This window comes from Nematostella vectensis, chromosome 11, assembly GCF_932526225.1.
Source record: "Nematostella vectensis chromosome 11, jaNemVect1.1, whole genome shotgun sequence".
In the NCBI taxonomy this organism is placed as follows: domain Eukaryota; kingdom Metazoa; phylum Cnidaria; class Anthozoa; order Actiniaria; family Edwardsiidae; genus Nematostella; species Nematostella vectensis.
Genome location: NC_064044.1, coordinates 12753250 through 12768283, shown reverse-complemented (window position 1 = coordinate 12768283; position 15034 = coordinate 12753250). Strand labels below are relative to the sequence as shown.

The 15034-nt window shown below is 40.4% G+C and overlaps 2 protein-coding genes across 4 annotated transcripts in view; one reads left to right on the top strand and one right to left on the bottom strand.

The window, feature by feature from the left end:
* Positions 1-6670: 6670 nt before the first annotated feature.
* Positions 6671-12519, top strand: LOC116601121. The gene is made up of 4 exons (XM_048734499.1): positions 6671-6751; positions 8414-9191; positions 11466-11584; positions 11981-12519. The coding sequence occupies exons 1-4, from the start codon at positions 6704-6706 to the stop codon at positions 12053-12055; spliced, it is 1020 nt and encodes a 339-aa protein (XP_048590456.1). The 5' UTR covers positions 6671-6703; the 3' UTR covers positions 12056-12519.
* An 859-nt stretch (positions 12520-13378) lies between these two features.
* LOC5514765 (striated muscle preferentially expressed protein kinase-like) overlaps positions 13379-15034 on the bottom strand; it is a 39691-nt gene continuing 38035 nt past the window's right edge. For all 3 annotated transcript variants that reach the window (XM_048734496.1, XM_048734498.1, XM_048734497.1), the window contains 2 exons: positions 14448-14754; positions 13379-13676 (listed from right to left, as the gene is read on the bottom strand). In XM_048734496.1, the coding sequence (XP_048590453.1) occupies positions 13667-13676; positions 14448-14754 (317 nt within the window). In that variant the 3' untranslated portion in view covers positions 13379-13666. The remainder of the gene's footprint in view (positions 13677-14447; positions 14755-15034) is intronic.

Here is a 15034-nt window from a genome sequence, read left to right as displayed (position 1 = left end):
AGAAAGGAAACAAATTAAGGAATTAGCCGACCTTGATAAGGTTTTTGTAATGAATACAAAACCTCGGGGACCCTAACCATATGGACAAGTTAGAGTACAAGACCGTTATAAAGAAGGCCATGACGCCGCGCGCCCGTTCCATGCACAGTCACACAAAGCACCATTTACATCCGGTAATTCAAACGGGTAACCAAGATGATTCTAATCAAAAATCGTAAATAATAAGTTATCGGGCTTCATTCTTTAATTGTTATTTTTAAGTTTTGCGAATAAACCGTTTCGTTTTTAATGATTAGCAATGACAAGCAATGGCAAAAGAGTGGTTGAACGACATTCTGAAAAACCAAAAATTAGTGTCAACTGATAAAAACGTATCCAAGCCCGTGCCCTCCCCCCCCTCCCCACCCGCCGAAAAATTAGGTTGCCTTTTCCCAGAGTCTACCTCCCCCCCCCCCCCCCCCAAGAGAAAAGCCTTGGTACGGGCATGGTATCAGCTGCTAAAATGTGCATATTTAGAGAATAAAGTTTGAGCGATACAACATGACTTAAAATTATGTCCATTTCCAAGGAAAATCGGAAAAAAAGAAGAGTTCGAGCTATCCCTAGTATGTGGTGTTCATCTGTGGCTCTACGTTCCAGAAATAGTATTTCATTAAAAAAAAAGACTCTAGGGCTCTTGCCAGAAGACTCGAAGACTCAAATTAGCTACGATGGAGACTCTGGGACTACGAAGGGAACCTGGGTGCTAAAGATAATTACATTTTTACCCCGTAGGACCTACAAAGCTCTCCTCATAGAGTAGAACCCCGTTAATAAGGGCACCATAAGACCTACAAAGCTCTTCTTATAAAGTAGAACCCGTTAATAAGGGCACCAAAGGACCTACAAAGCTCTTCTTATAAAGTAGAACCCGTTAATAAGGGCACCATAGGACCTACAAAGCTCTACTTATAAAGTAGAACCCCGATAATAAGGGCACCATAGGACCTACAAAGCTCTTCTCATAAAGTAGAACCCCGATAATAAGGGCACCATAGGACCTACAAAGCTCTTCTTATAAAGTAGAACCCCGTTAATAAGGGCACCATAGGACCTACAAAGCTCTTCTTATAAAGTAGAACCCCGATAATAAGGGCACCATAGGACCTACAAAGCTCTTCTTATAAAGTAGAACCCGTTAATAAGGGCACCATAGGACCTACAAAGCTCTTCTCGTACAGTAGAACCCCGATAATAAGGGCACCATAGGACCAACAAAGCTCTTCTTATAAAGTAGAACCCCGATAATAAGGGCACCATAGGACCTACAAAGCTCTTCTTATAAAGTAGAACCCCGATAATAAGGGCACCATAGGACCTACAAAGCTCTTCTCGTACAGTAAAACCCCGATAATAAGGGCACCATAGGACCAACAAAGCTCTCCTCGTACAGTAAAACCCCAATAATAAGGGCACCATAGGACCAACAAAGCTCTTCTTATAAAGAAGAACCCCGATAATAAGGGCACCATAGGACCTACAAAGCTCTTCTTATAAAGTAGAACCCCGTAAATAAGGGCACAATAGGAGTAGCAAAGCTCTTCTTATAAAGTAGAACCCCGATAATAAGGGCACCATAGGACCTACATGCCGTTCTTATACAATGAGACCTCGTATGTAAATAGTCTCGCATTTCGAGCAAAAAATGACCCCACTTTTCGAAAGCGCCTGGCGTTCCTAGTTGATTGAAGGGATTCTCAAGGCCGTATTCTATTTAGTTTTTAACCCCATGTGTTTGGGATTTTCTCTTCATCTAAAAAATAAATTATTTTTCTCTTACTTACTTACTTACTTACTTACTTACTTACTTACTTACAGCTTTACACAAAGAAACTGATGTGATATAACCTCTTTCAAATACAAATTTGAAGCAGCTTGTACTAAAGAACTGCCTGAAGAGTAGCACGTTTAGATAAAGTTTAAAAAGCGTGGGAGAATAATCCCACTACTTCGATCTTGCCTCTGGGCTGTCGACCACCCTGTAGATGTGATACGCCGCAAAAGAATCGTAATTGCAAGTCCTATCGCTAAGATAAACAAGCAGTTAACATACGTAATAAAGCTGGACTGAAAGGAATGGTAAAATAATCGCACGAGCTGGCTTAGTGGCAACAATAAGAAATCAAGAAAAACGCAACAATGCATGAACCGAAGTTATGATCATCAGGATTTCAGTCATTTACATTAACATCATAACCACAATGGCAACAACAAAAATATCATTATCAGAATGCGACATTAAATGCGACATTAAATAAATCAGTATCATTGTTATCACTATCAAGGCAGCAGCCAATAACTACATCCCATTCCCTCTCCCTCTCCCTCTCCCTCTCCCTCTCCCTCTCCCTCTCCCTCTCCCTCTCCCTCTCCCTCTCCCTCTCCCTCTCCCTCTCCCTCTCCCTCTCCCTCTCCCTCTCCCTCTCCCTCTCCCTCTCCCTCTCCCTCTCCCTCTCCCTCTCCCTCTCCCTCTCCCTCTCCCTCTCCCTCTCCCTCTCCCTCTCCCTCTCCCTCTCCCTCTCCCTCTCCCTCTCCCTCTCCCTCTCCCTCTCCCTCTCCCTCTCCCTCTCCCTCTCCCTCTCCCTCTCCCTCTCCCTCTCCCTCTCCCTCTCCCTCTCCCTCTCCCTCTCCCTCTCCCTCTCCCTCTCCCTCTCCCTCTCCCTCTCCCTCTCCCTCTCCCTCTCCCTCTCCCTCTCCCTCTCCCTCTCCCTCTCCCTCTCCCTCTCCCTCTCCCTCTCCCTCTCCCTCTCCCTCTCCCTCTCCCTCTCCCTCTCCCTCTCCCTCTCCCTCTCCCTCTCCCTCTCCCTCTCCCTCCCCCTCTCCCTCCCCCTCAGCTTTTTGAAAATTGTGGATTCTGTAAAATCAAATCTATGGAATAGATATTTTGCTTCTCGGATTGGTACAAGAGAAGATTTATTAAATTTGAAATTAGTTCCGAGGAACGATGTATAAATTGTCGCAACGTGACTTTTTGTAGGTCATGGATAAAATTGACAAAATTCCTTAAATTGATCATCATGTATCGGTGAGGGTATAGTGAAGAGGTTTTCATAGTTTACTTCAATGAGAACAAGTCTCAAACGTAATCATTAATTTGTTTGTATTCATTATTGTATTATAATGTTTATTATTGAAGAATTTGGAAAAAGAAGGAGTGCTGCGGAGTGACGCTAGAGTCTTGTTTTTTTATAAGAACCTTTTTTATAAGAACGTCCAGCCTGAGATTTCACCAAATTTTAAGAACATGCTAAGAACGTACCGAGGCTCAGATATCAGAAAAACTGATTGTGTTTATAATAACAACCTTATATATTATTGCTATTGATCATTTGTGGAATTTCTTATCCTAATAATTATATTTTTATCACTAAAATTTAAGAACATTTTTAAAAACATATTCAGCCTTAAAATGCTCCAAAAATAAGAACGGCCCAGCCTCGACTGAAAATTAGACGTTCTAATAAAAAAAAGAGTTTAGTTCCATAATTGTTTGTATGCTTGGGCAGTCACAAGCTCTTAGCTACAATCTAGTGCACATTCTCGCACGTACGCAATTTCACAAAACAGTCAAAAGCATGATTAATCAAATACAAAAAGGAAAAGTAAATATTTATCATTATTATGCTGCTATGTGTTTTTTTGTTGTCGTTGTTCCATGGCAAACAAGCGCATATTTGGATTTTGGTCTTATTACTGTGCCTATAGAGTAAAGCCACAAGACTCAACTGCCATTTTCAAACACACCTTTATAACAGTCCAGGCGAAACATTTTCGTCAGGGTTTTTCGGGAGCTTACGGGTTCGAAATTTTATCACCAGGTCAACTGACTTTTATTTACCGCCGGTCACTCAACTTACTCGTCGGGTGGAAAGAAACTGTTCGTGTTAGAATTTTAACCCGGCGGAAAGCTAAAAGCTCGTCGGGAAGGCCGGACATTTCCGTCGGGTTAGGGTCTCACCGGGTCCGGGTCTGGCATGTTTGGAAACCATTTCAGTGCTTGCCAATGAAAACGCTTCAAAGATTTGAATAAATGGAGCAAAAAAGCAATTTAGCTATTGGAAATCGTGACGAGAGCCCACCGCACAATTGCACAATTTCTGTGCAAGATGTTTTTTTTCCTGAATAACAATAGAGAAAACAAAAGACAAAGCTTCCTTCATGATTCCGTCAGGTCTTATGCACTCGTTTCGACTTTACCCTTGGCCTTTCTCGGCTTTATATCAGATTATTGCACGCTGCAGTGCATGTGGGAGATCCACATCACAGCACGACCCTTCCCTTATCCCATCAGGGGGTCCTACCCCTTGACCCCACCCCACCAGGTGCTACCCAGTCTAAGGGCGTGGCACCCCGTTGATGTTTAGCTAATTGTAATTAGAGTTGATACGTCATGTCTCAGTTATTCATTTAGTCTTCTTAGTCGTACGCGACGTGAGGCATCACGCATCGGCAGTCGCGACGTGTGATGCCTCGGGGTACATTAAGAATCAATGCGGTGCGAGAGCAGCTATACAGTGTGAATAAATTATAAATCACAAGGCTGGCAGGACCATCAAATGTTCCTTTGGCACGAGGGCTGAGCGTGCGAGAACCCCGTTAAAGAATGTAGATCAGCCGTTCCTTTGTTATTGTTTTCAATTAAAAATGCAGCGGTTTATTTTCAATAAAACTTCGAAGCAACCATCCACGATTGAAGTCTGATACTTTATTAATAATATTGAAATAGTATATTAAGCCTCGTCCCAGGCGTTTTTATGCTTCGCGGCCAGCTTTTTTACATGATTTGCCTGTTATCAGCTCTGAGAGCGTCCGCCAACTTGAATCCGAAGAGCGCTGACAGAGAGTAGCCTTGTGTCGCTGTCCCTAATCCCGAGTTATCAGCGCATCAAATCACAAAGAATATCATGCGTCGGAAGGATTATATTTATTTCTCCTTTCAATTTAAGATATATTTTTCCCTAGGAATTTTTTTACGTTTCGTATCTTCTGTTTAAGGGCAACATTACTGACTCGATCAACTTCCGGAAAGTTATGCGACCAGTGCAGCGACTGATAATCGACCAGGATGAAGTTCGTCGTCCTTTCCGGGCCTCGCTCGGAGCACTGTCGGGTTATCGATTCGGTGAACCGATTGCAGAAAAAGGCCATTTCTTTAATGCACAAGCCCCAGGTTAGGTACAAGTCAATCTAGGAAACGGAAAGAAAACAAATTATAGCGCGGCTGATGAGACAATGCAGACGGGTGTTGATTGAGGGAGGGGTCGATGGGAGCAGTGAATGATTGATAGAAGGGGGTGTGGGAGGGAGGAGGGTGGGTGGATGGACGAAGGTGTCGATGAATAGAGGGGTCATAGGAGGAAGGACTTGAGGACTGCGTGGATAGGGCAAAGGATTAATGGGGAGGGGGAAAGGGCAAGGTAAGATGGAGGGAGGGGTCGATTCGATGGTGGGAGGGGAGGGGAGGGGACGATATGCTGGGAGGGGAGGGGAGGGGAAGCATTCACCTGCATTAATTCGGAACGATGGCTAACGCTGCATTTCCATCGGATGTACTCTGCCAGCTTACTGCAGCCTTCCGACTCGATGATTCCGTAGCTCTTCCAGGACATGTTAATACTTCCACTGCGGTGGATCCAGTAATGGCGACTGTACATTTCTTCGCTGAAATGATTATTATCATCACTATCATAATAATCTTTATCGTCGTAATTATAATTATCATTATCAAAACCAAAGTCGATAATATCATCATCGTTTTTTCAGCATGATAGTCATTACATTCAAACATTCATGATAAAAACGTAGGAAGAAACCACCGGACAGCCTCTATCTGCTGGTGTGCGTCGGACCTTGTGGTCTGCGTCAACAGTTGATTAATTAATAAAACCTTTAAAAGAAAAAGTCGACAACAACGCGGATTTATGTTTTTTAGAACCATATTTCGGCAGGCCAATACCTGCCTTCTTCAGGTTATAAATGAGTTACAATGGCATGTTATAGCTAGTATATGTACAAGTAAGGAGTGACTTATGGAAGATGGTAAATAGGGTGGTGTGGATTACTAAGTAGCTAAACGGTTTCTTCACGCCGGTTGAGGCCACCGGGTCAATGGTGGCAGGCGCTGCCAAGGAAGGGGTGAGAGGGGAGGTTGGGATGTCTCCCTTTTTCTCAGGACTGCCCTGGGCTTTTTCTTTCGGAATTTCACTTAATTCGTTGTTGTTTTAATATTTGATTGGAAAATTAGATTTAAAGAACGGTATGTTCACGAGGTGTCACAAAAAATATTTTGAAAAAAACATTTTCCCACCTGCAGTGTGGATCAAATAGAGCTGTATTTTTTTAGAGCTCAGTCGTCGTCTCAACAGTTAGGTACACATCGGGTGGACCAAATCCTGGTCAGCCGTGAATGCGGTATGTTATGCAGAACCTTTGGTGAATGTAAGACAGATTTTGCGATTGGTGAAGGGGGGGGGGGGGGGGGGCATTGGATGGGGGTAGTTATATTTTAGGAGTGCGAATTTTTTTTGAGAATCGTATTTCTATCTAAGCGTTTTTTTTGGCGCGAAAAGGGTTATCACACTCTTGTACAAAGAGTTTGCTCCAGCGTCTTGGGGTTCCTGTGGTATTTACAATCGCGCATGCGTATTTTCCTTTCAAAGTTAAAATGGCGGCAGATTTGAGTAGCGAGACAAATGCTGCAACAATTATACAGGTATTGTGGCAAAACTACTCAATCTCTTTCTTTTTTCTCTCTCTTTTAGTGTTGTATTTTGCACGGCATTCCTAGAATATCGTATAATTGGCAAAAATTATGCAGTATTCTCTTGAACTGACTCATGAATCAGCGAGCGAAGGCCGAAGCAAAGGAAAATGTTGTTGTAATCAACAACAAAAAAATAAAAGCGCTCGCCAGCTGTTTTTTGAATTTAAGTTGTACTTGCACTCGTGTATTCTGTATAGACCTTGAAAGAGAATGCTAGCTTTCCTTTTTTTTTTTGCTCCTACGAATTTTTATCAGAAGCGTCAAGGAAACCTTTCCGAGGATCCTACGAATTTTTATCAGAAGCGTCAAGGAAACCTTTCCGAGGATATAACTATGCCAACCCTGTTTTGATGTTTTAGTTTTTTCTACAGCTTAGCTGTAGTCTTTCTAGTTGTAAAATACTAGTTGTGAGTAATATCTCTGAACACAGATTTCAGTACAAGGAGGGTTTTAAGTTAAATAGCCGATGACAATGAAAAAGTGGAGTTTATTGAGAAGTCTGTTATTGTCTACCTACTATTTATCAATGCAACTCGATTTTATACAATACAAATATAGCCGATGACAATGAAAAAGTGGAGTTTATTGAGAAGTCTGTTATTGTCTACCTACTATTTATCAATGCAACTCAATTTTATACAATACAAATATGAAGAGCCAAAGTGGCTTATGGTAAGCTTTGTTAAATAATAAGTTATGGTAGACCATAGTTTACTAATTTCATACAAAAAATATAGCAACAATGTAGGATTATTACAATAACAACAGGACTTGACTAAACTTTCTGTCTTGTGTAAGGGGTCTTCTGGCTGTCTGGTGCCCTCAGCAAAATTCAGTTAAAAATACAATAGTCCCATGAAGTGATGTTAAAATTTTTATCAGAATTTTCAGTTGGATGCTAATCATTACTTGTCTAACTTTTGATAAAGTGGAACTTTTTATGTGCTACTGTATTTGGTATATTATTATACTCTTGACTATGGTTTAAGATCACAACTTTTGCATGATTCAAACTTTTATATGCTCAGGGGAAAGGGGAAATTTAGAATATAGACAATGTATACTTCAAAGATCACCATGTCTGCCTTCTATGGGTGAAATCACAGCTTGTCATGTGTTTAAAAAGTACAGGGTGAGACAGAGTCAAATTGTGTGACATGATACACTGTAATATCATCTACAGATTCTTAATGGACAGAAGCATAAATAATAACGTTAATTTTTTTTGTTTTTATAAAGCAATTTTAAGAAACAGTACAAAATGTTGTTCAACATGTGTACATACTCTAATCACTAACTCTTTTAAACCAATCAGAGCTTGCTTTTTTCTCTCATTGTCGTAATAATTTCCATATACTATACACCTGATATGCACAAAAACACCCAGCTCTAGGTAAAATGAGGATAGATCCATAGTCAATTTGTTGCCAATTGCCTTTTTACCCTCACCATTTTCAATTAATTTAACACATAAGACATCTTTCCCTCTAATAACCCAAGTATATATTATCTTTTTTTCTTTTTAACAAATTTGATAGTGCATCAAAATTGTGCAAAGGTTGGTTATTAATTTAATTATTATTATTATTATGTTTGTATATTTTCTAACAGGCTTCTGTCAGGGGTTTTCTCCTACGGCAGCAGCTCAAATGTGTACAGAGGGAATTTGAATCAATTGTGTCAGAAATTGAAGGCCCAGAGACTCATATTCTTTGGCCGGTTTATGCCATTGGGTTACCTGTGCTTGTAACAGATGATAGAGACCTGGGGAGCTATCTTGCAAGTGGAAAATATGTGAGGCTGTCTGAGTCGGCAGATCTTATTCTTGAAGATTCATTGGATAATGAGAGAACATTAATACCAGATAATGACTGCAATAGGTTGCCTAGCAACATAGGATCAACAGAAAATAGCAATACTGAAATACAATTACAGAGAGAACTTTTCCCAGAAAAAGGAAGAACTACCCCAAAACAAAGTTTGCAAACAGACCATGAGGATTTGGAACAAGATACAGATGTGGGTGATACTTCAAAAACAAAGGATCAGAGAAATATGGCTCCTGTACCAACAACACCAAAGAAGATTTCACCCATATCATCACCTCCATCAAAGAGTCCAAGTGATAATGGTGAACCCTGCATAAATAGGCCTGTCTTAAGCCATGAAGACTTTGGAGGAAAGCCTCCAAATGCTGTTGGCAATCCTATCCATTTATCAGGAAGACACAGCTCTCATAGTGTCAGCCCAGTTGGCTCATTTAGCCCTGCTCAGGGTCAGTTTAGTACCCCAGCTGTTTCTGATAATTCAGAACCTTCATCAGCAAGGGCCCATGCCCTGAAGTCACACCCACTTTTGACTGACAGCTGGATGACTGATAAGTCATTTGGTGAGTGTGAAAAAAACCCTGATTATTTGAATCGCACAAATGCGATCATATTTTTAGTCCATATAACAGTTGTCATTGCAACTAGATAAAGCCAATGCCATCATCATAATCATAATGACCAACTTTATTATTTATAGTATCCACAATCATCAACACAATCATTACAAAAAATCCTCATAATCATCATTTCTGCTAGCCAAAGCAAACATAAAGATACACATCATCACCATCACCACCTGCTTCATTATCATCACCACCAAATTTGTTATCATCATTGCGACATCACCATACTTATGTTAATTATCATAACAATCATCATCTTAATCATCATCACCATCATTACAAACATTATTTCTACTAGCCAAATAAAACACTAAGCTATACAACATCACCATCACCACCAACTTATTCATTATCGTCATCTTCACCACCACTATCCTCATCACCACTGCCATCATCACCAGCTTCTAGCATCCTCATTACTTATCTCAATCTTTGTCATCTTCACCACAACCATCATCACCTCTGCCATCACCACCGCTGTCACCACTATCGTCATCACCAACTTCATTATCATCATCATAGTCACTATCATAATACCCATACTTATCTCGATCTTTGTCATCTTCACCACAACCATCATCATCACTGCCATAACCACCACTGTCACCACTATCGTCATCACCAACTTTATTATCATCATCATAGTCACTATCATAATACCCATACTTATCTCAATCTTTGTCATCTTCACCACAACCATCATCATCACCTCTGCCATCACCACCGCTGTCACCACTATCGTCATCACCAACTTTATTATCATCATCATAGTCACTATCATAATACCCATACTTATCTCAATCTTTTTCATCTTCACCACAATCATCATTATCACCTCTGCCATCACCACCGCTGTCACCACTATCGTCATCACCAACTTTATTATCATCATCATAGTCACTATCATAATACCCATACTTATCTCAATCTTTGTCATCTTCACCACAACCATCATCATCTTCTCTGCCATCACCACCGCTGTCACCACTATCGTCATCACCAACTTTATTATCATCATCATAGTCACTATCATAATACCCATACTTATCTCAATCTTTGTCATCTTCACCACAACCATCATCATCACCTCTGCCATCACCACCGCTGTCACCACTATCGTCATCACCAACTTTATTATCATCATCATAGTCACTATCATAATACTCATACTTATCTCGATCTTCGTCGTCATCATCATCACCACCATCATCATCTCCACTGCCATCACCACTGCGGTCACCACTTTCACCACTATAGTCATCATCAACTTTATTATCATCATCATAGTCACTATCACAATATCTCAATCTTCGTCATCATCATCACTATCAACACTAAGGTGCATACCATCATCACCACAACCATCACTACCAACTTCACCATTTTAGCCACCATTCCCGTACTCATACTAATCAATCATCAACATCTTGGTTATCTCCTCCAACATTAAAATCATCATAACTAATAACCAAAGGCTCGATTAACTAACATTAAACTATCATCACCATTCTAACCAACTTCATTATCATCATCATGGCCCCCATCATCGTACTCATACTAATCAATCGTCATCGTCTTTGTCATTAATACCATCATTATCACCAGATCATCATTGCTACTTACCAAAGCCAACACTAAACTACTGTGTACCAGTTAGATAGCTACGGTATATGTTGTAACTGCAAATGCGAATCCATAAAGCTATAATAGCCACATCTTAACACACTCTTCTCATGTTAATAATCCCTAACCAAGTATTCCTCCATGAAACCCTCCTACTCAAGGGTGTCCCATTTATTATTTCACCCACTTATCTACTATTTGCTGTATTATATGTGCTCACTAAATGAAATCTTTCCCAATCTTTGCCATCCCACTTCCGGGTCCATCCAGATCATCCTTGAGGACCCATGGCGATGTGGGAGTAAGTCTTTTTCCCCACTATCTTTTGTCTTTGCTTTTTCTCCGTGTCGCCCTGGGTCCCTGAAGATGCAGCCAGATAATTAATGAACAGATCTAAATTTAGGTCACAAGTTTGGGGCAAGAGTGTGCATTTGTTTTGTCTTAAGTAACAGTAAGTAGTCGATAAATACTAGATAGATTTACTAAAGATTAATCAGTGTCTTGGAGTTGTGAACAAGCTCAGTATAAACCAGTTGCCTTGTGACACCACCTCAAACTATTTAGTTAGACCTTGTTGTCCTGTTTCAGATCCAGCCCCTGATAGTGACTCATCATCGCAAGTGATAACTGACGATTTGCAGAAAACCAGGGAACAGATTGCAATGGAATTGTTATGGACTCAGCAAGCTATCCAAAGCCGTAAAAATGTATGTATGTAATGTATATAAGTAGCGCTTTTGCTGCCTTTCTCTTACTGTATCACACAAATACACCCCCTAAACTAGTACTGTGCTATTATAGAATTTGACTAAACTGGACTTGCACAAAACGAATACTTAAATATACAGAACTGATTTTCAAGTGTCTTATTTTGATACCTGTATACTGTAGCATACAGCGGTAATTGCTTATATTTGTAACAGACAAAAGCTAGTCCCACATAACTATATGGAAGTTCTACTTTATTGCAAAAAAAAACTGCTACAAATCTTAGTTTTTTCAGCGCAATGAAGTAAACAAGAAAGAAAAAAAAAATATTCGCATTATAAAATGCACCAGCAGAACACACAGCCGGCAATCACATATTGCAATGTTTTTTTTAGTACTTGCGGCTCAAGAAGCAGATGGAGGAAGACACAGGTCACACAAAGGACCAAGCAAGAACAAGGAAACATTAAAGTGGTCGTGGAAGAACCTTCCAAATGGTGAATAACTTCATTCTGCTTAGTAGAGATCCATCCGGTTTTAAAGAATAAGGAAGTAAGTGTCAGTATAAGTTGGAATTTGTAGTTTTTTGCCGCCTTGTGCCGATGTGCATAAATTGGTAAGCGTGGAACACATGATTGGAAGGGTAAGCGAGATGAGTTGACTGTTCAGGCATGTTCAGGATAGGCTGAGACGGGTGCGCAGTCATAGATATCATATTGAAAAGCAAAGTATAGGGAAGATCTTCTTGGCCGCCAAGGGGGGGTCGGGTACCCTGTGCACCCGCGGTTGTGTACACACCGACATGACGGGAAAACATGACGTGACGCTTCAAATAAGCCCATTTCACATCGAATAAGGCGCAAAATTTATCTAAGTACTTAGTGAGTAATAGCAAACAAAATATCAAGTGCGACTTTTTTTTTAAATTGATGCGACTTTTTGTAAAGTGTCATTGAAATTTGAGCTTTTCCTCCCTGAGCTGATACATAGCGCAAGGATGATCAAGGAAAAACTTTCTTAAAAAGCCAAAATCTGGGAATGTCCACTTCAGCCTCACGTTATTCGTGTTTTGAAAATCAGTCTGTAATAAGAAACCGATGGCCATTGTAAGAAATTGTGTCTCCTTTCTCTATCCCAAATTGCGCATTTTCCAGGTTTTACCGTCATGTCGTACGCACCTGCTGCCCCTGTGGAGTAGCGGATCTAGGGGGGGAGGGTTTATGGGGTTTAAACCCCCCATTGGGCTGTCAGAAAGCCATATGTAACATAAAAAATACGCCCTTCCCCTTTGTCACTGAGCCACTCCCCCCTTTAGCGAAAAGCTAGATCCGTCCCTACTGTGGTCCTCTCCATGAGGATGAGGCAGGGTTTTTCTCGACACAACACAGTTTTATATAATGTGTGCAATGTGACTGCGGACATAGTTGTGTTCAAACTTGGATTGCTTGAAAAAAAATTGTGTATGTGGGAAATAATGTTGCTCTTTAATTCTTACTGGGATCATTAGAGATCTAGAGAAGATCAAGACTTATAAGTAAGACAAATGTTTAGCAAAAAGTGACTTGCACCTAACTGATCAAATGACTTTTTGGGTGGCAAATTCGAGCTAAAATTATCAATGAAATGACAGCGCCCGTGTCGCAAAGAGAACGACGAAAAAGAAGCGCGCCGTTTTTACATAAAAAAAATCACGTGATCTGTAAGTGCAAGTATTATATTGGTGCATATAGGCTTGGTTTTAAGCCCGCAAATAATAAAACTTACAAATAATGAAGTAATCGATGACGCACGACGGGTAGAAAAGGGTATTTATTGATTTTTCTTACAAGAATACTATACATATTTGAAAATAATTCAAAATTGTTTTTCTAAAATTATTCCTAAAATTGCTACTGTCGTAATAGATGTTTAAAAAAGCTATCCATTCATCTATTCCAAGTATAAATAACCGGAACCACCTGAATTCTATTCGGTAAGGCCGTGCCTAAAATGCTTGAAAGTAGTACGAAGTTTTTATACATTATTACAAATGATATTAATAAAGATCATAATAGTTTTCTTGTGGGTGTACTTGGTGCTGGTCATTTGAGCCTGTGTGAGAGAAAAAGTCCATCTCAATTTTGTGTACAGACATTCTTTCATATGTGTTTCGAGTTTGTTAGAGCATCACACGTCCCTAGTTAGAGCCAACAATTATTATTTTGGTGTTTAAATATAATCGACAGTGCAAACAGTGCGATATAAAAGATAGTCATAATCCTTGCATCATCTTAAATCTATAACTACAGGTTTTAATATTTTGCGACCATTCGCTGCTAAATTTCCTATAACTTTCTATAAAGCGTGTTAACATTATCATTACAATAAATTTAACAATCATTTTGTTACGTTAATTTATTACTTATTTTTTCATTACTTACGTAAGTACAGTAATTTGTTAAATTTGTAATGTTACATGACGAGTGAATTTCCCAACCTGGGGAAATGTTTGCTTTGGGGATGGTAACATTAGCCTATTTCATTTACTCTTTTTAAGAACGTCAGTGGCCACTAGCCTGAAACGTCTAAACGAGAGAGGCCAAGGCCGACATTCTTGTTCAAATAAGTCTGAGTAAGCTAGGAGACAATGCAATATTTGTCCAAGTTTAGCCACCTCGAAAAACATTGTAGAGCGCGCGCTAAATTCCTGTAGCAGCGACAAGGAAATGTTTCTCGGAGCGTTGACAAACAATTTCGTATCGCGCTCTACAAAATTGTCAAAAATGTTTTATAGTGGCTTGACTTGGAAACAATTAGGATACATGTTGCACGCTACATGTCGCGCTTGACATGAAATAGCTTTAATTGTCAATATTTAATTACCATCCGAAGAATTTCTTGCGGGGTTTTCCCGACATCAGCTGCTCCACAACAAACTGCGCGACGTCCTTGCGCCCAATCTCCTCCAGAGCCACGGCCAGCTCCGACACAAGCTGGTTCTTACCCAGACGGCTTTGCGAGCGCCACTGGCACATCAAGCGGAAGGCTTTTTCCTGGGGCCCCATATTGATAGCGGTCAGCTTGGCTAGGTCTGTCTCAGGTACCCCTAGGAAGGTTCCCAGCTGGGACCACTCGTCGGTTGTGAGTTTGTAGCTGACTCGGCGAAGTTCACGATCGTTTAGGGCGTCACCTGTGGGAGTTAAATCTCGATTTTTTTACTGCGATAACTAAACTGCATAACGAATTATATTTAGTACAGTCTGTACCGTTTGGTCAGAACTTTGCGGTGTCAATTGCATGATCTGAAGCCATATCTAAAAAAGGTTCTCACTATCTTCTACGCATTACACTTGCGTCCTCGTGAAAATCAACCTTAAGAATGACGACGGCGGAGAGTCCAACAATTAAGAGGGCTCACAAACTATAACAATTCAGAGCGGATTGAACGAAGCTAGAAAAGCCGTCAGTCG

What these genes read in the sequence shown, in the direction of transcription:
- LOC116601121 (XM_048734499.1), top strand. Translation starts at nt 6,704, where the DNA reads ATGGCGGCAGATTTGAGTAGCGAGACAAATGCTGCAACAATTATACAG. An exon ending in GATGACTGATAAGTCATTTG is followed by an intron (nt 9,192 to 11,465) that starts GTGAGTGTGAAA and finishes GTCCTGTTTCAG; the next exon opens with ATCCAGCCCCTGATAGTGAC. An exon ending in CTATCCAAAGCCGTAAAAAT is followed by an intron (nt 11,585 to 11,980) that starts GTATGTATGTAA and finishes TGTTTTTTTTAG; the next exon opens with TACTTGCGGCTCAAGAAGCA.